At 36.9% G+C, this 27,705-nt stretch overlaps 1 protein-coding gene across 4 annotated transcripts in view; it reads left to right on the forward strand.

Annotated features, from left to right (window-relative positions):
- Nucleotides 1-27,705, forward strand: part of CENPE (centromere protein E) — a 92,344-nt gene that overhangs the window by 41,052 nt on the left and 23,587 nt on the right. For all 4 annotated transcript variants that reach the window (XM_072624460.1, XM_072624459.1, XM_072624461.1 and 1 more), the window contains 17 exons: nt 119-445; nt 872-1,144; nt 3,991-4,197; nt 8,820-8,978; nt 11,766-12,056; nt 13,734-13,892; nt 14,022-14,312; nt 14,414-14,572; nt 14,708-14,998; nt 15,124-15,282; nt 20,100-20,390; nt 20,516-20,674; nt 23,035-23,325; nt 24,249-24,383; nt 24,566-24,856; nt 24,976-25,134; nt 27,527-27,634. In XM_072624460.1, coding sequence (XP_072480561.1) covers nt 119-445; nt 872-1,144; nt 3,991-4,197; nt 8,820-8,978; nt 11,766-12,056; nt 13,734-13,892; nt 14,022-14,312; nt 14,414-14,572; nt 14,708-14,998; nt 15,124-15,282; nt 20,100-20,390; nt 20,516-20,674; nt 23,035-23,325; nt 24,249-24,383; nt 24,566-24,856; nt 24,976-25,134; nt 27,527-27,634 — 3,750 coding nt within the window. The remainder of the gene's footprint in view (nt 1-118; nt 446-871; nt 1,145-3,990; nt 4,198-8,819; nt 8,979-11,765; nt 12,057-13,733; nt 13,893-14,021; nt 14,313-14,413; nt 14,573-14,707; nt 14,999-15,123; nt 15,283-20,099; nt 20,391-20,515; nt 20,675-23,034; nt 23,326-24,248; nt 24,384-24,565; nt 24,857-24,975; nt 25,135-27,526; nt 27,635-27,705) is intronic.

Below are 27,705 nucleotides of genomic sequence, written 5' to 3' on the forward strand. Positions count from 1 at the left end.
TTCATTGGGCCCCAACCATGTAGTGAGCATTGATGAATTAAGTGTACCTAATTCTGAAATGGGTTTCCAAAGTACAGTGCTATTTAAATAACATTCCTTAATTTCATTTTATTGGTAGAAACTTGAGAAATCTGAAGAGCTGGATCTGATAATGGCAGAAAAGGATAAACTTCTTGCTGAAGTAGTTTATAAGAACAATAGACTTCAAGAACTACTTGATGAACTCGAGAAAACCAAAGAAGAGCAAGCGGCCGCTCAGTCGGATTATAAAACCACCACTCAACAGTACCAAGAATTGAAACGATACCATGGACAGTTGGAGCAAAATTATCTTACTGTGCTTGAAGAGATGGAGAAAATGAAACATCAGATTATAACTATATCAGAAGAAGCTCATGAAGTTGTGTTAGATTTGGATGATTTAGTTGGTGAACCAAGTGTCAAGGTGCGTGAATTCTCTGCTTTTGAAAGAAATTCTGTTGCCTCCTATTATCCTGCTTTAATTCCTTGTTAGAGCATAGGATGACTTTGGGTTCTCAAAGGCTGTGAAGATGGTATACCAACTACCAGGTCCAACGGGACTAGAAAGGCTTCAATTATGACTTAGTAATAGATGTTATGTTGTCAAATAAACTAGCTACACACTTAGAGGCTTGACTTTGACTGAGCTCTGAGGGGTAACATTTTTTGGCCATAGTGCAACTCTTAAAGGTTGTTCTAGCTGTAGAAAGATTGTAGCCTTTGTTGTTGGAGAGAGAACCTCCAGAATCAGGGATATTAGAAGAATTAATGAATTTGAATTCATGTTATATAATTTTCCTGACCTTTTTTACTGACCTTTCCCACACATTTTTTAATTCTTTCTGTAAAGTTTCCTCAAGAAATCCAGCAAAAGACCCTTGAACAAGAAAAACTTCTCAAAGTGAAAGAAGAACTTTGTAAGACTCAGAAAATGGAAGAGCAACTAAATAGTGGGGATTCTGGACTGAGGCCTTTAGAGATGGAGAAACTGTTACCAACAGAGAAACCTCATGAGAATCTTGAAGGAAGACCTGGTATATGTGAAAAAGATGATCCAGAACAGTCTCAAGAGACCTTAGAGAAAAAGCAGCTCAGGGAAGATTCTCAGGATACTATGAACCTGGTAAGAGAAAGGGTTTGAATTGCGCTGAACGAACTGAAATATTGAAGTCTCCGTTCTTCCACAAATGGAAGCAAGCGCATAAGACAAAATTGTTTTTCATTTTTCTTGTACAGATTGTTTCTGTCATTTTGTAATTTTTTAATAAAGAACACAGGTACCCAGGAGGAATTTAGTAATGCTTTTGAGTCTCTGAAATGTCAGGAAATTATGAACACCTCCAGCATTCACACAAGAGAGTATGATTCAGATGTTCAGGGAACCCAAGAGGAAACACTTCATGAACTTCAAGGAAAAGTAAAGCGCATTGTTCTTCTGCATGTGTTGAGAGATCAGAATTCATTACAGGTGTTTCCTTTATTCAGATTAAGTTCCTGCCTTGTACCAGGCACAGTGCAAGGTTCTGGGGTACGAAGATCAAAAAACCAACCAGTCCTTGCCTTTAAAGCCCCTGTCAATTTGATTGATATACCACAGGCTGATATTAGCTGTTAGTCAAAAGTCTTTTGTTTCATTTTTTCATATCATGAGAATCTAATTGCTAAATATTTTAAGCAGACCAATAAACTTCATTCATTTTAAGTAATTTTATTTTTAAAATACGTCTTTCTGTTCCTCATAAAGGACAATGTCTTTGCTTCTGCACTGACTGTCCCTCATGCCTAGAATGCCCTCCTTTCCACTCACCTCTTAGGGGAGGAAAGTTTGGGATTTTGGAAAGGAATCTTTGAAGTTTCCTTCAAAACTCAGATCATATTTATACATTTATATGTTGTTTCCCCCAGTAGAGAACATAAGCTCTTTGAGCATGGGAATTGTTTGATATTAATAAATTTTTTTAAAGGTTACATTTTTCCATCAGTGAAGGTTGGCCTCATTCTTTGTGGATGGTTTTGTTTATAGTAAAACTGAATGGTGCCAAATTGCATTCATTGATAACACTAATCTGAGAATAATTGTGCTATTGGAGAAATAAAGTCAGTGATCACATCTATTCAATATTGTTGCACCTTTACATCTGGCCAGGATAGACATCATATGCTTCACTGTATTACCATTTGCCTGTACAACCAGACACTCAGTTTACCAGAAGCTCTCATGTCAGTTCTTGCCTTAGCCTCAGGTAATGAGGGACTTACATTAAATTTACGGATAAAGAATTTTGTAGCCATGCCTTTCTCCAAAATAGATGTAACACTAAAAAGCTGTATGTGAAGCAAAAGATATGTCAAATCATATTTTTATTGTAATTTTGAATACATATATACACATATACGTGTGTGTGTGTTTATCTATTACCCCCAAAATAATTGCTCTTAGCATATAACAAAAATTTTACTTTAATTTAAGAATAATTCTGCCTTTATAATACCACCTATGTGGATTTGGTTTTCTCCTGTACCATCTCTTAGAGAAACGAAGGGATTAAAATTAGTTAAATCTGTGCACATCTTTGTGCGCTCAAGGCAAAGTTGTATACTTTAGTAAATGGATATTGTTTTTATCAGGTATTTTCTTCACCAGGGCAGATATCATCCTATCCATGATTCTTCATCCTGTACTTTCTTGCCCATGTCCATCCACAATTCCTCACTAAAGGCTAGTGTGCTGATACTGGCCTTTTTTTCCATCTTCGATACTAATGCAATAGTTGGGCTGTACATCCATTATCTCTAATTTTTACCACAGCACAGGTCCCTCTTCTTCTCACTTCACACACATTCTTGGTGATTTCTTTTGCCAGCAAATCACCGTTGGCAATATGCTGCAGTCTACTTAGACCAGCTATGTAGCTATCCATTCCTCAGGTCACCCACAATGTTGACTCTTCCAAGATGTGGGTCCCAGGATTTGCATCCCCAGAATAATACTGGCATTTAGAAGATGGGATTTTTTGTTATTTTCAATGTGATCATTGAAAATGGTATGCAGTTCCTCCAATGTAATGCAGCCCATTCTCATCTTTCTATTTAATACTGGTCCAAAAACATCATCCTTCTACAATCCCCATTTGAAATGGTTCCCATAAAAAGCACATAGAAGAGAAAACTAAATTAAATCCCCTTTTCCTGGGAGATTTCATTTAAGTGCTTGTGCTGTTTCTCTAAATATTTAGCAGAATTTGTTAGGGTGAAGAACTAGTGGAAATACTTTTTTTGGACAGGGTTGGTCCAATTTAGTTTTTGTTCTGATAGTAAAGGTATGTGCTGATGAGCCTACCAATGGTTTTTAGATTTTTCATTAAGATTTAGAGTCATTAGTACTACTGACTCCTATATTAGCCTGCTTGAGAAGTCATCTTTATGAGTTGTGGGGTTTTGTGAAGGTTGGTTCAAGGAATGTATTGTTTGCTATGACTTAGCTGGTAAGAAATAAGAAGGCACCCACAGGAAACCTAAAAAGTTGGCAGTGAAGAAGATACAACATTGAACTATGCACTAAAACAGATAGTGACCAGTATTTGTGCACCATACTTAAAATTAAGAAACCTGCTCAAGCTTCCAATGTGACACTGGGATTTTGCGTGGTAACTTAAAAGTTTTCTGTTTTTAGGGACACATACCTGTACTACCTCCTTATTGTAAGGAATTTGTTCTGTAAACCATAAAGAGTGTGTGTCTGTCTGTATGTGTACATGTATGTGTGTGCATGTATGTGCCCTTGTGTGTATACATGTGTATATCCTATATGTACAAATATTCAATAATGTGAGTCATTTTATATTTTATTATTTCTTATCTACTTATCTGCAGCTTGCCAGATGTTACCTTGTAGATAAGTAATTTCATAGTCGATTTTAAACCAAATAGCACATTTTCATGCTAAAAAATTTCTTAATGTCTTTATAGGCCATCAAGCTAAATGAAGGACAAAATTTGGAAGCTCCAAGAAATCTTGTGCCTCTGGCAGACTATGAAAAGGACAGTGAATTACTTCAACAACAAAAACAAATTTCCTCCTTAATACAGGAAAAAAATCTACTACAACAAATGTTGGAGTGTGTTACAGCAGAAAAAAATCAATTGAAAACTGATCTAGAGGAAAATATCGAAATGGTAATGTTTATTTAGCAAAGCATGTGCTTTTCAATGTCTTACAATATGTTGTTCCTGTTTATTTTTCTTATGAAATCTTAACATTGCATTTTGGGGTAACTAGTGTTTTGGACTGAGTTGGGGAAGTTCATCATGGACTGAGTTTCTTTTCCCACTTTGGAGGGGAAGTGGTTGTTGTTCATTTGTGTCTGACTCTTCATGACCCCATGGTATACCAATACTGGCCATGGGATTTTCTTCACAAAGATACTGGAGTGGTTTGCCATTTCCTTCTCCAGTGGATTCAGTGGATCCTTTTGTCTGGCAAACAGGTTAAATTACTTGCCCACGTCACATACCTAGGAAGTGTCTGAGGCTGAATTTGAATTCAGGTCTTCCTGACTGCAGACCCAGTGCTCTATCCATTGTGCCACCAGCTACCTCTTGGAAGGGATGAGTCATTCATATAATCTGAAGAACAAAGGCTTACTGACAAGGGCAAACTTTTATTTTATTGAGAGCTATTCCAAACCTGCAATATACATGTGCGCATTACAACTCACTAAATTCAGCCAATGTTTATTATCACCTGCTATTCAAAACTCGTGGTGCTAGGTGCTGGTGTTTTTACAGAGACAAAAGGAAGAAACAATTCATTTATTCCAGAACCTTCCATTCTACTATAAGAATATGGTATCTACATGACAAATCAACATATGGTACTATCCTTAGGGAAAGTGAACCATTTGGGAATCTGGAAGGCTTCACAAAGGGCAGCACCTGAGCTGACTCTTCAAGATAAAGACTATAGATAAAATACCTATAAAAAATGACTCTAAACTAATTCTAGAGCAGCATAAGCCACAAAATAACAGAGTGAAAGAGATTTCCAGCCCAAGACAGCCTGGAAGACCAACGGGAAAGGTCTATTGCACCGGTCTCAGAGCAGAATGCAAAGCCCAGCCTTGGCTGTATGGCATGGCAGAGAAAGGAGAGGAGCAGGCTTCAGGGCATAGAATCACAGATAGCAGCTGTGGTTCCCAGATTTTTCAACCCAGAAACACCAAAAACAGCTTCAGTAAGAAAGCTCTTTCACCTGGGTGAAAGGGAGGGCATGGATCCGGCCCAAGCGCCAGCCCCAGGGCAGTGACAGTCACTGCGGGGGCAGCTTCCACTTTTGGAGCCCTCAGCCTAAAGACCCTGAGGGAATTGAGCAGCTAATCTGGATCTCAGCCCTGAGTGGCAGTCCTGGGGTGAGGAGGAGAACTGGTGTGGTGGAACTGATGGTGATGGTGAAGAGGGAACCCTACTAACAGATCCTGGGCAGAAAAGAATTCTTATAGTTGCTCACAGAATAGAGCACAGGCCAAGAGAGAAGTAGACTCCTCTCCCTTGATTGTGCCACCTTGGAGGAACAGGAATATACTCTCCTCTTGACAAAGCACTCAAAAGACAAGTAATTGGTTGGGAAAATGCCCCAGAAAAGGGAAAATAAATAAGACTATAGAAGGTTACTTGGTAAAAAAAGATATTTTCTTCCATCCTTTTGGATGAGGAAGAACAAAGCATACCATCAAAGGAAGACATCAGAGTCAAGACTTCTACATCCAAAACCTCCAAAATAAATATGCGATGGTCTCAGTCCATGGAACAGCTCAAAAAGGATTTTGAAAATCAAGTGAGAGAGATGGAAGAAAAATTGGGAAGAGAAATGAGAGCAATGCAAGAAAATCATGAAAAGTGAGTCAACAACTTACTAAAGGAGATCTAAAAAAAAGGTTGAAGAAAATAACACCTTTAAAAATAGACTAACACAAATGGCAAAAGAGGTCCAAAAAACCAGTGAGGAGAAGAATGCTTTAAAAAGCAGAATTGGCCAAATGGAAGAGGACTTTCAAATGCTCACTGAAGAAAGTAGTTCTTTCAAAATTAGAATGGAACAGATAGAAGCTAACAACTTCATAAGAAACCAAGAAATTATAAAAACAAAACCAAAAGAATAAAAAAATACAAAAGAATGTGAAATATCTCACTGGAAAAACAACTGACCTAGAAAATAGATCCAGGAGAGAGAATTTAAAAATTATTGGTCTACCTGAAAACCATGATCAAAAAAAGAGTCTAGAAATCATCTTCCAAGAAATTATCAAGGAAAACTGCCCTGATATTCTAGAACCAGAGGGCAAAATAGAAATGGAAAAGAATTCATTGACCATCTCCCGAAAGAGATCCCAAAAGGAAAAGTCCTAGGAATATTGTAGCCAAATTCCAGAGTTGCCAGGTCAAGGGGAACCTATTATAAGCAGCCAGAAAGAAACAATTTAAGTATTGTGGAAACACAATCAGAATAACATAGGATTTAGCAGCTTCTACGCTAAGGGATTGAAGGGTTTGGAATATGATATTCTGGAGGTCAAAGGAGATAGGATTAAAACCAAGAGTCACCTACCCAGCAAAACTGAGTATAATACTTCAGGGGTAAAAATGATCATTCAATGAAATAGTGGACTTCTAAGCACTCTTGTTGAAAATATCAGAGCTGAATAGAAAATTTGACTTTCAAATACAGGAATCAAGAGAAACATGAAAAGGTAAACAGGAAAGAGAAGCCTTAAGGAACTCACTAAAGTTGAACTGTTTACATTCCTACATGCAAAGATGTTATTTGAAACTCATGAGACCTTTTTCAGTATTGGGGTAGTTAGAAGGAATATATATATATATATATATATGTATATATATATATATATATATATATATATATATATATATATATATATATATATAGGTATGTATGTTTATATTGTGTATATGGGCATATATGTATGTTTATATTATAGATATAGATATATATAGGTATGTATATATGCATGGGTGTGTGTGTGTATCGATACATAGACAGGGCACAGGGTGAGCTGAATATGAAGGAAGATTACCTAAAACATAAAATTTACTGTGGAAGGGAATGCACTAGGAGCAAGAGAGAAGGGAGAGCTTTTACAATGGAAAGGGAGAGGGGGAAGATGAAAGGAAATAAGTGAGCCTTACTCTCATGGGATTTGGTTTAAGGAGGGAATAGCACACACTCCATTGGATATGGAAATCCATTTCACCCTGCAGGAAGGCAAGGGGGAAGGGGATAGGAGAGGGAAGATAATAGAAAGGACAGCAAACTGGGGAAAGGGATCATCAGAAGCAAACACTATTGTGGGAGGACAGGTCAGGGGAGAGAATGGAATAAATGGAGGGCAGGGTAGGACAGAGGGATGTGGTTAGCCTTTTACCATAAATATTATGGAAGTGCTTTGCATTATTATACTGCTCGTATGTTGGATTGCTTGTTTTCTCGATGAGGGTGGGTGGGGAGGGAGGGAGAGAATATGGAACCCAAAGCTTTAAGAATGAATGTTAAAGATTGTTTTAGCATGCAGCTGGAAATTAAGCTATACAGGCAATGGAGTATAGAAATCTATTATAGTAGAGTAGAGTATAGAAATCTATTTTTCCCTACAGGAAAATAGAGGGGAAGGGGGATGGAAGAAGGGTAGGTAGTAGAAGGGAGGACAGATTGGAAGAAGGGGTGGATGGGGTGCGTACTGTCCTGGAGGGGGGGGTGGGGAGAGATGGGGAGAAAATTGTGAATTCAAATTTTTGTGGAAGTGAATGTTAAGAACTGAAAATAAATAAATTATATATTTAAAAAAAAAAAAAGATAAAGACTGTAAAGAACCTGCCGTCTGTATTTTATCCTAGAAGCAACAGGCCCCAACTGAAGATTGGGTTGGTGACGTGGTCAGATGAGCAGCCTAGAACACTATCTTTGTGGGTAAGCGTAGGATGTTTTAGACAAGAGGGTGACCAATAGTGAAGGGAAATGGTGACAAGGGCCTGAACAAGGCTAGGAAGGAGAATTCACGCTTAAGATCAAGAAAGAAATGTGAGTTGTGATAAAGGAGTGAGATTGGAATATAGGGAAGAGAAACTTGGTTGGATCAGAGAAGGAAGGCGTTAAGCTGAAGGGGAGAGAGCTTGAATTGAAGAAAGTCAGTGGAGAAGGAGGAAGAGAGAAGACGAAGAAGAGGGGGAGGTAAGACAAGACAAAGGAAACTGGGCATTTCTGTTCAGGAGCAAACAGTGGAGAGAGTGAAGATTCTAGAAGATTCTAGATTCTAAAGACCCCCACAAATGTCTGCCATGGCAGCTATACAGAGAAGTAGAACCCACGAGCTTCTCTCAAGGATGACAAAAGATGGAGGGTCTTGCTTTGAGAGAGACAAGTGCCAGGGAGAACTTCAGAGAGTACAAGATGCTTCTCTAATTTGCTGAGTAATTTTGATGAAGTGTAGGTGGAACTCCTTCTTTGGAAAAGTGCAACGGCTTGAAGAATGCCCCTCCACAGATTTCTGATTTGTGTCAGGACAGGAAAGGCTGGAAGAATGTGGCCTAGGAAAAAGGAAAGCATGAGAACCAAAAAGCTTTCTCACTAACCTTCCTGTTAAATTATTTGAGTCCTAAATATGCTTTGTAGGTTCTCCTATTTTTTTCTTTCTATAGATAAAGTACAGAAAATGTTGATTCTGGTTCTGTTTTCTTAACACTGAACTTGCATTGCTTTATTAATTTATTATTTCATTTTGTTCTAGACTATTGAAAATCAAGAGGAATTAAGAAATATTGGAGCAGCACTTAAACAGCAACAAGAGGCAGTTATCAAAGAAAGGAGGAAAACTGCAGAGAGAGAAGGAGAACTTTTGATGACTCAGGAGAGATTGGCAGACACTGAAGAGAAACTCAATGAAAAGGTGAGTTTAAAAATAATTTTTTTCAATTAGTGAAAATCTACCTTCTCTCCATTCTACCTCCCCTACCTGAAAAAGGAAAAATAAAACCTTTAAACAAATAAATGTAGTCAAGGAAAACAAATTCCTGCGTTGGCCACATCCAAAAAAATATAATGTCTTATACTGCTGCATTCTGAATCTAGCCCCTCTCCGTCAGGAGGTCGGCAACATGTTTCAACATTAGTCCTTTGGAATCACGATTGGTCATTGCTTATCTGAGCTCTTAAGTCTTTCATATTTCTTACCTATTGTTGTTATGTAAATATATTAATGACTCTCCTGCTTCTACTCACTTCACTGTACATCAGTTCATACAAATCTTCCTAGATTTCTCTGAACCATCCCTGTAAGTAAAATTTTTAAATTCATTTTGAACTTAATTTCCATGTACACAGTATACTATAAAAAGAGGATTCAATATAAAACCATGCATCTCCATTTCACAGTTTACTTTTTTTTTTTTACAAAGTAGGTGATAAATACTGCACGTCATTTTCAAATCTACCCTGTTTTTCTGGGCTTCCTTCTAAGTCTTCTGTTTTCTGCTATGCACTTTTTTTTCTCCCTCCCTACCCAATTCACCGTACAGAAAGTGTGTGTGTGTGTGTCTGTGTGTGTGTGTCTGTGTGTGTGTGTGTCTGTCTGTGTAACCATGCTATGCATACTTCTGTTCATCAGTTTTCTCTTCTGTTCTTTTGTTCCTGCTCATTTTACTCTTCCTTTATTTCATGCAAATTTTTCCATGTTTTTCTAAAATTAAACAACTCATCATTTCTTATAACACAGTAGGTATTTCATCACAGTCATAAACAACAACTTGTTTAGCCATTCCCCGATTGAAGGGCTTCCTCTCGATTTCCAGTTCTTTGCCTCCACAAAAGACCTGCTATAAAATTTTAGAACATATAGCTTCTTTTCCTTTTTCCCTAATCATCTGTGGAAATAGACCTAGGAGTAGTGTTGCTGGGTCAAAAAGTGTAGGGAGTTTAATAACTTTTTGGACGTAATTCCAGATTGCCCTCCAAAATGGCTGAATCAGTTCACAGTTCCACTAACAATAAATGAGTCACAATTTTTCCACATCCCCTTCAGCATTTGTTGCTTTCCCCTTCTATCATTTTATTTTTTTATTTTTACATTAAATTATTTTGTTTGTTTTCAGTGTTCTACAATCACTTCCATATATCTTAGTTATTTTCTCCTCTCTCCCCTTCCTTCCTCCCTCCCTCCCCACTCCCCCTCTGAGATAACATACAGTTTTATATAGGTTCTACACATACATTCCTATTAAACACATTTTCACCTTAGTCATGTTGCATAGAAGAATGAAAATGAATGGGAGAAATCATAAAACAAAACATATTACAAAAGAAAATGGTCTGTTTCAATCTGCATTCAGATTCTATAGTTCTTTCTCTGCATGTGGAAGGCATTTTGCCTCTAGTCCATTGGGAATTTTTTAAGTCCTTGCATTTCAATGAAGCACTAAGTCTTCCAGAAAAATTCCTTGCACACTGTGGTTGTTGCTGTGTACAAAGTTCTCCTGGTTCTGCTCCTTTCACTCAGCATCAGTTCATATAAGTCTTTCCAGGCCTCTCTGAAGTCTTCCTGTTCATCATTTCTTACAGCACAATAGTATTCCATTACAATCATATACCACAATTTATTCAGTCATTCCCCAATTGATGGGCATCCCCTTGCTTTCCAGTTTTTGGCCACCACAAAGAGAGCTGCTATAAATATTTTTGTGCACGTGGAACATTTTCCCATTTTTTTGATCTCTTTGGGATCCCTTCTATCATTTTAGCCAATCTGATGGGTGTAAGATGCTACTTCAAAGTTGTTTTAATTTCCATTTCTCTAATAATGGGGTGATGTCTTCTTGACTTGTTTGTGAATTTAAGTGAGGCAGAGCTGTACAAAGTCATCAACCTCTCTCTCCCAGAGTCATCCAAGTTCAATGACAAACATCAAGACTACTGGTGATTGTTAGAGAAGTGGAGATGAAGTTACATTTCATATTGCCTCTGGTATTTAAAAAATCCCAACGACCTAATTATGAGTTACTTTCATATATTTTCCTAACTCATTCTTAACTATATATGTATACATATGTATATAAACATACATACAGAGAAAAATAGAGAAGAGATGAATTATAATGGATATAAGCTTTAAAATAAAGGAGTACCTACCCTTAACCTGGCATTCTATTAAAGGAGACAAAATATTTTCACACACACACACACACAGAAGTATTGTATCTGTATACATAAAGGATAAGCTCTACTGGTGGGGGTGGGGGTATGAGCCCTTTGGTTCTCTAATGAATAATCACCAAATATCATTTATTAAGCCCTTGCTAATCCAGACACAGCAGTGTGAAAGTCTATTCTATTGCCTATTGAACGCTTACCTTTTCAATAGCTATTTGAAGCATTTTTTTTAAGACAGAGGCATAGCAACATATAAACCTAAGACTGAATCCAATATTTAGAGTCCAGGAATAAGAAATTCGTGATGTTTTTCCTTGGCTTTCTTTTTCTCTCGTATTCACTCCCACTTTTACTTTTCTTGATCATTCAGAAACAATCCCAGTGACTGCTGCTCTCTTTGACTGAGAGTTTACTCCTTTTGCTGCTTTTACTTTAAACCCATGAGTTCTGTAATTGCCTTAATTTTGAGAACATTTTCTTTGAGAAAATAAAAGCAAAATAAGAATCTTAATGAACACATTTCTATTTTAAGATCCAAGAACTTCAAGAAAAGGAGGAGCAAATGTTGAATGTCAGAAAAGAAGTCATTGAGGCTCAGGAGAAGGTGAATGAGATGGAACAATTAAGGGACCAATTAAAATTCAAAAATTCCTCTCTGGAGAGGGTAGAAATGGAGAACCTGGAGCTGGCTCAAAAACTCCAAGTGAGTCTGGAAGAAACAGCATCAGTGACCAAGGAAATAAATGAACTGAAGAAGACACAGGTGGCTGTCCAATTAGAGAAAGACCAACTTGAAGAAAATATCAGAGAAGCTATAACTAAGGTGAGTATCACATTTTTCTCCACTTGGTAAATTTGTTTTGTTTTTAATGTATTTTGACTTTATAGCACTTAAAACAGCGCCTCCCAGTGCTTAGCAGAAGAGCTTGTACAGAGTAGGCATTTAATAATTTTTTGATTGATTATCTCACATCACTGTGATTTCTAGGAAAGAAAAGAAAGCCTTTTCCCAAATCCTCTTCCAGAATGAAACTTTCTTTGTAAGAAACAGTAACAGTATACACACACACACACACACACACACACACACACACACACACACACATTATATTTATAGTGTGTAAATATATATAATTATGTATGTAAATATACAATAAATATATGTAATATACAGATGTGTGTGTATTTGTGTGCGTGTGTATGTGTATAAACATTCTTTTTAATATTTTTCATGCTTCTCTGCCCTGAGCAGGAAGTTTATGCTTAATTGTGTATTTAATTTTGTGTTCTCTGGGACTAAGATTTTCCATTTTCTAAGAGCTCAAATTCCTTTTAGCAATCTTTTCATTTTCATTGTTGTGGTCATTCCATATGTTCAAATTCAAAGAATATATGTTTATTTCACTCTGTTTTTTTACTCTTCCACAGTTCACCAAAATCTTGCCTTATTTCTCTGAACACATCATGTTCTTCATTTTTTAAAGTACTCAAAAAAGTTAATTTTTTATGTCACTCCCCAATTAATAGCTGTTGCCCCCTTATTTCCAGTTCTCTGCTCCTAATGTTTTGACATATTTTGGAACTTTTTTTTCTGCCTTTGACTGCCTTGGGGTATAAGGCCACTAGAGGGATCACTAGGGCAGAAGGTATTCAGAGTTTAGTGATTCCTTATGTCATTCAAAGTCAATATTCAGAATGGTTGGAACAATTCACAGTGCCATCAAAATATGTTTGTATGCCACTCTTCTTACAACCCTTCCAACATTCCCACTTAAGTCACTAATTTTTAATGAAATTTTTTATTGATGCTATTGTTAAGACATTTCTGTCAATTCCTAAAGTATGCCAATGAAACCATCCTTCTAAACAAATCAATGGAACTACCAATATAAATCAAAATATAGTTCATGTCTATCAACATATATCTCATTTTGCATTTATGGTCCACAGCCTCTCTGCCTAAAGGAGAAAACTATACCAACCATCCAACAATCCACCAAAATAATGATTAGTTATAGCACTGATCAGAGTTCTGATCTTTCATTGTTTTTCTTTTGCATTAATGTTGTCACTATGTAATCTGTAGTCCTGGTTCTGCTCCTTTAGCTCCATATCATTTCCTACTATGCCTTTTAAATTTTCCTGAATTCTCATTGTCTTCATTTCTCATAGCACAAAAATATAATATCACTTTCTTATACCACAGTTTGTACGGCCATTACCCAATCAATGACTACCCACTTTGTTTCTAGGTCGATCACTACAAAAAAAAATAGCATATATAGCTTTCTATATATGGGTCTTTACCATTTAGAGCTTATGCCAACGAATATTGTCATTGGATCAAAGTATATAATTCATTCTTTCTATTGAATACTAGATTTCTAGTATCATACTAAGTTGTTTTCCAGAATGAAAAACTAGCCTTTCAGAAAATAGACAGTAGTGTTCATATAGTGTTACTGTAAACATTTTCTTGGTATTTCTTTGAATAATAAAGAGTCTGGAATCACAAGAAGAACTAAAAATTGCTCAGATGCGTCTCAAGGAACACCAAGAGACAATTGATAAATTGAAAGAATGCATTTCAGAGCAAGCAGCTCAAGGATTAAATAATCAAGAAGATTTAGAGAAAATCAACGCTGAACTGCTGGAAAAGGTGGGTTTGGTTTTGGGGAGCTGAGTAACTGACTAACTGGATTTGGAGTACCCTGCATTCATCTTGTTGGAAAACATCACGAGTTTTTCCCTAAATAACTCTGTATACCATTTTTTCATTTTTCCCAAGATTCAAGAACTTCAGGCACAACAAGAGCAAATTTTAAATGAAGGACAGGAAGTCAATGAAGCTCAAGAAAAAATGAAAGAAATGGAACAACTGAAAAAGCAATTACTATCCAAAGATTCTACTTTGGAGAGGATAAATTTGGAAAACCAGGAGCTGGCTCAGAAACTCCAAGTCAGCCTTGAAGAAACAACATCTGTAACTGAAGAGAGAGATACGTTGACAAAGACCCTGATGGCTGTTCAAGAGGAAAGCCATCGACTGAAAGAAAACATAAGAGAATTTGAAGCTAAGGTAAAGTCCCACTGTCTAAAAAATATGTCCTTCTAAGAACAAAGACATGTTAGCATGATCTTATTCTGAATATGTATTTGCATCTTCCCCTAACACCAAAGGATCTAGAAACACAGGAAGAGCTGAAAATTGCTCAGATGAATCTGAAGGTGCACCAAGAGACAATTGATAAACTAAAAGAATGTGTTTCAGAGAAGACAGCTCAAGTGTCAGAGACTCAAGAAGCTTTAGAGAAAACTATTGTTGATTTGCAGAAAAGGGTAGGTTTCTTCTTTGGTGGCTGGGTAACTGATGAGATTGTGAAGACCATGTATTAATCTTTTTGAGTACCTCAAGTGGGCCTTTTAAAACATGTGTTTATGCTAAATTGATATATTTTTTTAATTTGAAACAAGATTCAAGAGCTTGAGGAGAAAAAGGAGCACCTTTGCAGTGTCAGAGAAGAAGTCACTGAGACTCAGGAAAAAGGGAATGAGGTAGAACATTTGAAGGATCAGTTAAAGTCCAAAGATTCTGCCCTGGAGAGGATCGAGATGGAAAACCTGGAGCTGGCTCAGAGACTCCAGGCAAGTCTTGAAGAAACAGCATCTGTAACTGAGCAGAGAGATGAATTGACAAAGACACGAGAAGCCCTTCACTTAGAGAGGGATCAATTGAAGGAAACCATCAGGGACCTCGTAGCTAAGGTAAGCATCACCATATCCCCTGTGGTTTAATGAGAGACTTGTATTCCAAAAGAAAGACATAGTGTCTGTACAATTTTACTACCAATATTGTTCTTGACTCTTTCCTTCTTCTCCCCTCCCAAAAGGATCTAGATACTCAAGAAAAGCTAAAAGCTGCTGAGATGGACCTGAAGCAGCACCAAGAGCTGATTGATAACCTAAAAGGATGTGTTTCAGAGAAGACGGCTCAAGTGTCAGAGACTCAAGAAGCTTTTGAGAAAATTAATGCTGAACTGAAAAAAAGGGTAGGTTTCTTTTTTCTTTCCTTTTTTTTTTTTTGGTATTACAGATTTATTTTCTTTTTAATTCACAGAACAAAACAAGCATTTCCATAACAGAGTACAATAAAAAAGATGGTTGCACGTGAAACTGCCAATCTATCATGTACAACTTGCTATTCCCTGCAAATATACAACAGAGTTATTTTGTAAATTTCTTTTTTTCATTGCTTCCACTCCACCTTAGAGATAACTTATCATTAAATATATCTACACATAATATACGTACATAGATTATTCTGTGTATTTATCAGTTCTTTCTCTGGATGCAGAGAGCATCTTTCCTCTTATGTCCTTTATTTTTAATTTTTGTGTTTATAATAGTCAAAATGACTTAGGCACTCAAAGTCATTCTTAAAACAATGTTTCTGCTACTCTGTACAATGTTCTCTTGGCTCTGCTCACTTTGCCCTTCACCTTTTCATGCAATTCTTTCCATGCCTTTCTAAGATCATTGAATTCATCATTTCTAATAGCACAGTAGTATTCCATCACAACTGTACACCAGACCTTGTTCAGCCATTCCCCAATTGATAGGTGTCCTTGCAATTTCTGTTTTTTTGCCACCACAAAGATAGCTGCTGTAAACATCTCAGTTACATTCAGTTATAATTACTGTTAGTGAATTCTCAGACTCTCTTTCTACCATATCCCTGTTACCTTATTTTCTCCCCCTACCCTTCCAGCCCTCACTTCATCCTCCCCTCCAAGAGTCTTCCCCACAAACCCCATCCCTTCTTCCTAAATCCCTGGACACAAATGAGAAAATAATAGTAAGGAATATTGTAAGGAGGCCTAGGCCAATATTACCCAAAACTCAAGATTGAAATCTGATTATAATAAACTTCTAAAAATAAAGATGAATAAGCAAAGGAAAAAGAACCTGACCATAGATAACTACTTTGGTGTAAAAGATCCGGGTTCATAGTTAAAGAAAGACAATGAGGTTAAAAAAAGCCACTCCTACCCCAGAGAATGACATCAAATGGTCACAAGTCCAAAAAGAGTTCTTAGGAGAACTTAAAAAGGAATTTTAAAAATCAAAATAAGAGAGATTGAGGAAAAATTAGGGAAAAAAATAAGAGGAATCCAAGAAATTATGAGAAGAAAGTTAAACAATGGGAAAAAGAGATCCAGAATCTTAAGGAAGAAAATAACTCCTTGAAAACTGGAATTGGGCTGGAGAAATTGAATGGTACTGTGGAAGACACCATGAAATAATAAAACTAGAAAAAATCAAAGAGAATCTGAAACATCTCATTAGAAAAACAATTGATCTGGAGAACATATGAAGGAGAGACAAAGTAAGAATTTTCAGATTCCTTAAAGGTTATGGTTGAAACTGGACATAATATTATAAGAAATTATTAGGGAAAATTATCCTAAAATTCTAAAACAAGAAGGTAAAGTAGAAGTAGCAAACAATCTACTGTTCACCAACTGCAGGAAATCCCAGAAGGAAAACTTACAAGTAGTGTCATAGCCAAGTTTAAAAATTCTCTGGTTACGGATAAAGTATTGCATGCAACAAGAAAAAAACAATTGCACTTTAAAATATAATGTTTGGGGTTACCACCAAGAATAACTTACCCAAGGGAGGAACCAAGATGACAGAGTAAAGGCAGGGACTTGCCTGAGCTCTCCTCCAAACCCCTCCAAATACTTTTAAAAAATGACTCTAAACAAATTCTAGAGCAGCAGAAACTACAAAAAGACAAAGTGAAACAAATTTGCAGCCCAAGACAATCTGGAAGATCTAAAGGAAAGGTCTTTTATAACAAGTTTAGAGAGGAGCACAGCCCAGTGGAGACTGAGCCCTGGCAAACATGGGGCTGGTCTCAGGGGACTGAATCACTGACAGCAGTGGCAGTTTCCAGACTTCTCAGCTCACAGACACCAAAAAACAACTTAAAAGGTCAGCAGGAAAGGTGTGTCAGAACTAGGTGAGAGAGGAGCACAGTCCAGTGTAGGCACAGCCATGGCCCCAGCAAGCCAGGAACAGGGAGCTACTGAGTCAGCCCAGCAGCAGCAGTGGCTACTTCTGGAGCTCTCAGCCCACAGATAGTACAATTGGTCAGAAAGGGATTACAGGGGTCTTTTTGCTAGCACTGAGGTAGGGCTTTGTTGCATTGCCCATACTTGGATCTGGGTTGCAGTCCTGGGTGGCAGTCCTGGGGCAAGGAGAAGCACAGCACAGCACAACTTGCAGCAGCAGTGAAGAGGAGACCCTCCTCACAGTTCCAGGGCAGTAAAGAGTGCTTGTGGTCACTCAGATCAGAGCACAGGCCAGGAGAGGAGTAAACACTTCTCTTTAGATCATACCATCTTGGAAAAGCTGAAAGCTCACAGGTCCCTAGACATATCTCTGAAAACAGCTACACAAAACCCCTGCAACTTGGGACAGTTTGTCCTCCCCAGTGGAAGTGGAGCCCTACCTTAACTGAGGGTTTAAAAGTCAAGTATTAACAGTGGGAAAATGAGTAAAGAAAGGAGAAAAACTCTGACTACAGAAACTTGCTTTGGTGACAAGGAAGATCAAAATACACACTCAGAAGAAGCCAACAAAGTCAAAGCTACTACATCCAAAGATTTCAAGAGAAATAGGAATTGGCGTCAGGGCATGGAGGAGCTTAAAAATGAATTTGAAAACCAAGGAGAAGAAGTAGAAGCAAAATTGGGAAGACAAATGAGAGTGATGCAAGAAAATTATGAAAAATGAGTCAACAGCTTGGTAAAGGAAATCCCAAAAAAATACTGAAGAAAATAACACCTTAAAAATAGACAAAACTGAAGGGCAAAAGCGATCTAAAAAGCTGATGAAAAGAAGAATGCCTTAAAAAGCAGAATTGGCCAAATGGAAAAGGAGATCCAAAAGCTCACTGAAGAAATAATTCCTTAAAAATTAGAATGCAGCAAATGGAAGCTAATGACTTTATGAGAAATCAAGAAATCAGAAAACAATACCAAAAGAATGAAAATGTTGAAGATAATGTGAAATGTCACATTGGAAAAATGACTGTCCAGAAAAATAGATCCAGAGGAGATAATTTGAAAATTATTGAACTACCTGAAAGCCATGATCAAAAAAAGAACCTAAACATTAGCTTTCAAAAATTGTCAAGGAAATCTGCTCTGATTGTCTAGAACCAGAGAGTAAAATAGAAATTGGAGGATTCCACTGATCACCACCTGAATGAGATCCAAAAATATAAACTCCCAGGAATATTATAGCCAAATTCCAGAGTTCCTAGGTCAAGGAGAAAATATTGCAAGCAGCCAGAAAAAAGCAATTCAAGTATGGTAGAGCCACAATCAGGATAATGCAAGATTTAGCAGCTTCTACATTAAAGGCTTGGAGGGCATGGAATATGGTCAAAGGAGCTAGTATTACAACCAAAAAACACCTACCCAGCAAAACTGAGTATAATCTGTGAGGGGGGAAATGGACATTCATTGAGATAGAGATATTTTATGCATTCTTGAGAAAAGGTCAGAGCTAAATAGAGAATTTGACTTTCAAATACAACATTTAGGAGAAACATGAAAAGGTAAAAAGAGAAATCATAAGGGACTTATTAAAGTCAAACTATTTATATTGTCACATGGAAAGATGATATTTGTAACTCATAAGATCTTTCTCATTAGGGTAGTTAGGAGTACATATAGACAGAGGGCACAGGTATGAGTTGAATATGAATAAAATAAAATTAAGGGATGAGAGGAATTTACTGTGAGAAGGAAACAGGTAGAATGGGGTATATTATCTCACATATAACTGGCAAGAAAAAGCTTTTATAGTGGAGGAGAAGAGTGGGGAAAGTAAGAGGGAGTGCATAAACCTTGACTCAAACAGAGAATAACATACACACTTAATTAGGTATAGAAATCTATTTTACCCTCCATGAAAGTAGCAGGGGAAGGGGATAAGAGAATTGTGGGGTGATAGAAGGGAGGGCAGATTGGGGGGAGATAGGTAATAAGAAGAAAAACACTTTTGAGGAGGGACAGGATGAAAGAGAGAGAAAAGAATGAATGGAGGGAGGGAGAATAGGATGGAGGGGAAGTACAGTTAATCTTTCACAACATTGTTATTATGGAAATGTTTCTCATCCCTACACATGTATAACCTATATCAGATTACTTGCCTTCTCAGTGAAGGAGGAAGGCAGAGAATTTGGAACTCAAATGTTTTAAAAATGAATGTTAAAATTGTTTTTACATATAACTGGGGAAAACAAAATACTAAGTAAAAAATTTTTTTAAAAAAAAGAATAACTTACCCAGAAAAACTGAGTATAACCTTGAATGAAAAAAAAATTGGCATTTCTTGAACTGAAATACTTTCAAGGTATTTTTATCAGAAAGTCCAGAACTCAATGGAAAATGTGATATGAAAGATGCAGAAGAAATATTGTTATTTGTCCTTCATTCTCAAAGATGACCATGGTATCTTGAAGGTGATGTGAGGACTTGAAAGGGAATTAGGTTTTAAGTGAGGGAGGATTGTGCAAAGTCACCAGCCTCACTCTACTCTCATCTGTATTGAAGAAGAAATAATATATACATCTGGAAGGGATGGAGAAATCTTCTGAATGTGTGCAAAAATGTGAGAAAACTGGGGAACCAGAGTGGGGGTTTGGGGAGGTAGAGGATGGATTTATGTTTTTGTGGCTGGGTAACCCATGAGGTTGTAAATACCATGTTAATCTTTTTGACTAGCTCAGTGGGTCTTCTAGAACATAAGCGTTTATGCTAAGTTCATATTTTTTTTAATTTGAAACAAGATTCAAGAGCTTGAGGAGAAAAAGGAGCACCTTTGCAGTGTCAGAGAAGAAATCACTGAAGCTCAGGAAAGAGTGAATGAGGTGGAACATTTGAAGGATCAGTTAAAGTCCAAAGATTCTGCCCTGGAGAGGATCGAGATGGAAAACCTGGAGCTGGCTCAGAGACTCCAGGCAAGTCTTGAAGAAACAGCATCTGTAACTGAGCAGAGAGATGAACTGACAAAAACACGAGAAGCCCTTCACTTAGAGAGGGACCAATTGAAGGAAACCATCAAGGACCTCGTAGCTAAGGTAAGCATCACCATATCCCCTATGGTTCAATGAGAAACTAGTATTCCAAAAGAGAGACATAGTGTCTGTACAGTTTTACTACCAATATTGTTCTTGACTCTTTCCTTCTTCTCCCCTCCCAAAAGGATCTAGATACTCAAGAAAAGCTAAAAGTTGCTGAGATGGACCTGAAGCAGCACCAAGAGCTGATTGATAACCTAAAAGGATGTGTTTCAGAGAAGACGGCTCAAGTGTCAGAGACTCAAGAAGCTTTTGAGAAAATTAATGCTGAACTGAAGAAAAGGGTAGGTTTCTTTTTTCTTTCCTTTTTTTTTTTTTTTGGTATTACAAATTTATTTTCTTTTTAATTCACAGAACAAAACAAGCATTTCCATAACACAGTACAGTAAAAAAGATGATTGCACATGAAACTGCCAATCTATCATTTACAACTTGCTATTCCCTACAAATATACAACAGTTATTTTGTAAATTTCTTTTTTTCCATTGCTTCCCCCACTCCACCTTAGAGATAAGTTATCATTAAATATATCTACACATAATATATGTTTATAATGTAAGATTATTCTATGTATTTATCATTATTTCTCTGGATGCAGAGAGCATCTTTCCTCATGTGTGCTTTATTTTTATTTTTGTATTTATAATAGTCAAAATGACTTAGGCACTCAAAGTCATTCTTAAAACAATATTTCTGCTACTCTATACAATGTTCTCTTGGCTCTGCTCACTTCACTCTTCATCATTTTGTGCAATTCTTTCCATGCCTTGCATTGAGCTCATCATTTCTCATAGCACAGTAGTGTTCCATCACAACTGAACAAGTCCGAGCAGAACTTATTCAGCCATTCCCCAATTGATGGGTATCCTTGCAGTTTCTATTTTTTTGGCACCCCAGATATAACTGCTGTAAAATATCTCATTAACATTCAAAGTTATAATTACTGTTAGTGAATTCTCAGACTCTCTTTCTACCCTATCCCTGTTACCTTATTTTCTCCCCCTACCCTTCCAGCCCTCACTTCATCCTCCCCTTCAAGAGTCTTCCCCACCAACCCCATCCCTTCTTCCCAAATCCCTGGACACAATTCAGAAAATAATAGTAAGGAGCATTGTAGGGAGGCCTAGGCCAATATTACCCAAAACTCAGGATTAAAACTTGATTATAATAAGCTTCTAAAAATAAAAATGAATAAGCAAAGGAAAAAGAACCTGACCAAAGATAGCTACTTTGGTGTACAAGAAAATTTGAGTTCATAGTTAAAAACAATGAGGTTAAAAAAAATCCATTCCTACCCCAGAGAGTAACATCGAATAGTCACAAGTCCAAAAAAAGTTCTTGGAAGAAATTAAAAAGGAATTTTTAAAATCAAATAAGAGAGATTGAGGAAAAATTAGGGGAAAAAATAAGAGGAATCCAAGAAAATTATGAGAGGAAAGTTAAACAATGGGAAAAAGAGGACCAGAATCTTAAGGAAGAAAATAACTCCTTGAAAACTGGAATTGGGCTAGAGAAATTGAATGGTACTTTGGAAGACACCATGAAATAATAAAACTAGAAAAAATCAAAGAGAATCTGAAACATCCCATTAGAAAAACAACTGATCTGGAGAACAAAAGAAGGAGAGACAATGTTAGAATTGTCAGACTCCAAGGTTATGATTGGAAAAAGAATCTGGACATAATATTGCAAAAAATTGTTAGGAAAAAATGCTCTGGAGTTCTAAAACAAGAAGGTAAAATAGAAGTAACAATCTACTATTCAAAACAGTGTAAGTACTGCAGAAATACAGTCATGATTTCACAAACCTAGCAGCTTCTACTCTAAAAGGTCATAGTTCTTGGAACATCATATTTTAAAGAGTAACAGATGCGTAGTTGCATCCAAGAATAACTTGCCCAGCAAAGTTGAGTATGATCCTGAATGACAAAAAAATGAATATTTGGTGAGCTGAAAGACTTTCAGGTATTTGTAACAGAAAGACCAGAACTCAGTGGAAAATTCAATGTGAAAGACCCAAAAGAAATGTTGTTACTTCTCAGAAGTACCATGCCATCAGGAAGGTGATGTCATGATTTGCAAGTGGATTGGATTTAAGTGAGGGAGGTCTGTGCAAAGTCACCAGCCTCACTTTCTCCTATGGAGAACATTAAAGACTAACTATAAGGTGCTCATTAAGGTCAAACTGTTTACTTATTATAAATATGAAAATGTTATCAGTATTCTTAAAACTGTTATCATTACTAAGGTAGTTTGAAAGAAAGTTTGGGGCTGAGTTATCTATAGTGAAGTAATTCTAAACTATAAAATTGGGTTGGAAAAGGTAAAAGGAAACAATTATATTATAAAAAGGGGAAGAAAAGGAAGACCTGATATGGAAGAAGTAGGTGGGGCTTGAAGGCTGGTGATATGTGTACAGTGTGTACATCTGTAAGGGTGTAGAAATCTTCTGAACATGTAGAGAGATGAGAAAACTGGAGAAACAGTATGCGGGTTTGGGGAGGAAGAGGGCAGAATTATGTTTTTGTGGCTGGGTAACCTCTGAGATTGTAAATACCGTGTCTTAATCTTTGAGTAGCTCAGTGGACCTTTCAGAATATGACAGTTGATACTAAAGTAGTATTTTTTTCTTATTTGAAACAAGATTCAAGAGCTTGAGGAGAAAAAGGAGCAAGTTTTTAATATCGAAAAAGAAGTTACTGCGGCTCGGGAAAAGATGAGTGACGTGGAACATTTGAAGGACCAGTTAAAGTCCAAAGATTCTGCCCTGGAGAGGATCGAGATGGAGAACCTGGAGCTGGCTCAGAAACTCCAAGCAAGTCTTGAGGAAACAACGACTGTAACTGAGCAGAGAGATGAACTGACAAAGACACAAGAAGCTCTTCACATAGAGAAGGACCAACTGAAAGAAACCATCAAGGACCTCATTGCTAAGGTAAGTAAGCATCACCTTGTCCCCTATCTAATAACTGTGGTTTAATGAGAGACTCATATTCCAAGAAAGAGACAGTAGTGTCTGTATAATTTTACTATATGGTACTGGCTAAGAAATAGAGGGGTAGACCAGTGGAATAGGTTAGGTACTCAAGACATGGTAGTCAATGAGTATAGAAATCTACTGTTTGATAAACCCAAGGACCCCAGCTTCTGGGATAAGAATTCACTGTTTGACAAAAATTGCTGGGAAAACTGGATAACAGTGTGGTGGAAACTGGGCATAGACCAATATCTGACACCATACACAAGAATAAAGTCCAAATGGATCTAGGTATAAAGACTGATACTATAAACAAATTAGGGGAGCAAAGAATGGTGTATTTGTCAGATTTATGGAGAGTGGAGAAATTTTTGACCAATTAAGAGAGAGAGAACATTATGAAGTGCAAAATGGATAATTTTGATTACATTAAATTTAAAAGTTTTTGCACAAACAAACCCAGTGCAACCAAGATTAGGAGGGAAGCAAAAAACTGGGAAAGAATTTTTGCAACTAGTATCTGTGGTAAAGGGCTCGTTTCTAAAATATATAGAGAACTGAGTCAAATTTACAAGAATACAAGTCATTCCCCAATTGATAAATGATCAAAGGATATGAACAGGCAGTTTTCAGAAAAAGAAATTAAAGCTATCTGTAGTCATATGAAAAAATGCTCTAAATCACTATTGATTAGAGAGATGCAAATCAAAACATCTCTGAGGTATCATATCACACCTATCAGATTGGTTAACATGACAAAACAGGAAAAAGATAAATGTTGGAGAAGATGTGGGAGAGTGGGAAATAAAATAATTTTTAAAAAAAATTATCTTACTATAAATATTTTTCTTGGGTCTTTCCTTCCTCCCCATTCCCAAAAGGATCTGGAAACACAAAAAGAACTAAAAATTGCACAGATGGATCTGAAGGAGCACCAAAAGACAATTGATGAACTTAAAGAATGTGTTTCAGAGAAAGAAGCTTTAGAGAAAACTCATGCTGAACTGCAAGAAAAGGTGAGCTGTGTGTGTGTGTGTGTGTGTGTGTGTGTGTTTGTGTGTATGGTTGAATAATTGACTAACCAGGTTTTGAATTTACGGCATTGACCATGTTAGGAAGCATCATGGCCCTTTCCTAAAATAACTATTTGACTGTATCCTAAATTAAATGTCCTTAATATTTTTCCATTTCTCACAAGATTCAAGAACTTCAGGCAAAACAAGAGCAAATTTTTAATGTCAGAGAGGAAGTCAATGAAGCTCAAGAAAAAATGAAGGAAATGGAACAATTGAAGGAACAATTAAAGTCCAAAGATTCTGCCCTGGAGAAGATTGAGATGGAAAACCTGGAACTGGCTCAGAGACTCCAGGCAAGTCTTGAAGAAACAACATCTGTAACTGAGCAGAGAGATGAACTGACAAAGACACAAGAAGCTCTTCACGTAGAGAGGGACCAACTGAAAGAAACCATCAGGGACCTCCTAGCCAAGGTAAGCATCACCTTCTAGTAAATATGTTCTTATGAGAACCAGGTCTTCTAGGAAGAACAAAGACGCTTTAGGCCAATACTATTGTAAATGTTATCTTTGATTTTCCTTTTATATGAAAGGATCAAGAAACTCAAGAAGAACTAAAATTTGCTGAGATGCACCTAAAAGAAAACCAAGAGGTGATTGACAAACTGAAAGAATGCATTTCCGAGAAGACGACTCAACTATCAAAGAATCAAGAAGCTTTGGAGAAAGCCAATGCAGAGCTGCAGGAAAAGGTAGGTTTGGGTTTGTTGAGCTGATTAACTGTCTGACCGGATTCAAAGGATAGTGCTTTAGTCTTATTGGAAAGAATGGTGGACCTTTCCACTGTACTTTGTGGTTTTACTTTGTAAACTGCTGTTTTGTTTAAGCTATTGTCTCAGGTAGTTTCTTTGCTGATTCCCTAGAGTTCTGTAAGTAAGTCAATATATGCGTCCTGTGTCCTTAGCTAAAAAGCTCTACTTGGAGGTTTTATAGGCACCTTAAACTCAGCATATTTGGAAACAGATTTCTTTCCCCCCCCAAACTCATTCCTTCTCTTTTTCACTCTCCCTCCCACTCCTCCAAAATAATGATGCCAATTCCAAAAGATATATTTTTGTTTCTCTTCAAGTCATTTTCAACTCTTCTTCTTCCTCACCATCTCCACCTTAGTGGATGAGTCTTGACATTCTTTCTCTTTAGCACTTTTCATATCTGTTACCTTTTCTATCCTCTCACTGTAACTATTGCTACAGCTTTCTCCTTGATCTCCCTGCTTCTCCTTCCCCAGTCCATCCTTCTCAGAATTTCCAAATTAATATCCCTAAAGCACAGCTCTGGCCATGCCTTGCTCAGTAATCTTCATTTTTTCCAGAGTTATTTTCTGTTACTTCCCTCACTCTACATTATAGCCAGCCTGGCTTATCTGCTTTCCCAGAACTCACCAGTCCATCTCTTGCCAATGTGCAAATTGCCCTCAGTGCCTAGAATTCTTGCCTTCTTCACCTCCACTCTTCTGAATCCTCAACTTACTTTAAGGTACAGCTCTGTATTGCTTCCTGTGGATCAGTTTTCCTGATTCCCCCTACTTTTTCATATTCTCTTCAGATTACCTTATGTTTATCTTTGCACATGTTGTAGCTTCATAGTAGAAATGTAAATCATTTGGGGCCAGGGATTATTTTGCATTTCATCTTTGTGTCCTCCACACCTAGCCCACTGCCTTAAATGTAGAAAGTGCCTAACAAATGCTTGTTGTGTTGAATCAAATTGAACTAAGAAGGAAGATGCCCTCAGTAAGACACTTGAGCCCAGTATTCTTTGTGTGCAGACTTGTAAAAAAAAAAAAAAAGTTCAGTGCTATAAATAAATATATGGAGTGGTTATAGAATTCACCAAGTGCAATAATATTTTCTCTTCCAATAATAGAATTTAGAAAAACAAAAGGAACTAGAAAGTCTCTCTGTCCCAGATAAGGCACTGAAGGACTGCTAATCGATTGAAACATGTGGTTTAGACAAACAAGCAAACCCAATTAGAAAATGCACTCCATTCCTCCAACAGTTAGATTATTGGGAATTGACAGAAAGAGGCTCATCCTTTAACTCTGGTGTTGTGGCAGTAACAATGACCATTATATTGAACCCGAATTTTGTTGCTTCTCCCTGTTGACTCTGTTTCCTTTATTGCGGTCTGTGAGTATATACTGTCCCTTCGGCTCTGCTTTCTCGTGCTTTTCTGAATTCTTCATATTCATCATTCCTTACATCTTCAAAAGGATTGCCATTACAGTCCTCAGATGGGTAATTTGCTTGTCCATTCCACATCTGTTGGGCACACATTTCATTTCCAGTTCTTTCTTATTACACATAATTTTTTGCGAACATTATAGTGTATGTAGGTGTTTTTTTGCTTGTCAGTACTGCTTCTCTTCTGAGAGACAGCATCGCAGGAATAAGATTTCCACGTCAAAGGGTATGAAGAATTCAGAAACTTTTCTTGAATAGTCCAAATTTATTTCCATGGTCAACTCATTTTATTGCAATTCCATTGCATTGATTATTTCATTAATTACATTTATAACACTTACAGTCTAGGGCTTGTCTCTCTAGGTTTTTTCACTGATCTGCATAGAATTTTGATAACTTCAACTGAGGTCTGTTAGCACCATACCCCTTTTTTCCATGAATTATTTTCAGAAATATATTTCTGAAATTTTATTCCTCAAAATTAGTGTTGTCTAGCTCTGTAAACTGGCCATTTGATTGTTGTAGTCCTAAAACTGTATAGTAATTTAGGTAGTGGTTATTTTTACTGTATTGACACAGATTCATAATTTTATTTGAGCCTTTTTGCCTTTCTACCTCTTCCCTGGTTAGGATTTTTTTTTCCCTACCCATAATTTTGAGGCTATAACTCTTTTATTCTCCTGATTTCTTTTTTTTTTTTTTTTTTTGAGGATTACTTCAGATAATTTGTTTACTCTGTATTCAGTTTCCTTTTAGTACACTTTCCAGTTATTGTTATCGTCATTACATATATTCCTTTATTCTACTTATTTTGTTCTGTGTGAGTTCATACGACTCGTCCCATAGACTTCTCTAAATTTCTTGTTCGTCATCGTCCAATATGACTTTTTGTATTTAGATGCAGACGATTACTGATAAATTGAAAGGGGATCTGTCAGAAAAGGAAGCTCACATCTTCAGTATTCAAGGAGATCTAGAGAAAACAAATAATGAATTACAACAAAAGGTAAGAACTGCATGTTAAATGAGGCTTCCTATGGACTGAGTTTCTTTCGGCTACCTTAATAGAAGGAAAAT

This window comes from Notamacropus eugenii, chromosome 7 (genome assembly GCF_028372415.1).
Source record: "Notamacropus eugenii isolate mMacEug1 chromosome 7, mMacEug1.pri_v2, whole genome shotgun sequence".
NCBI lineage: Eukaryota > Metazoa > Chordata > Mammalia > Diprotodontia > Macropodidae > Notamacropus > Notamacropus eugenii.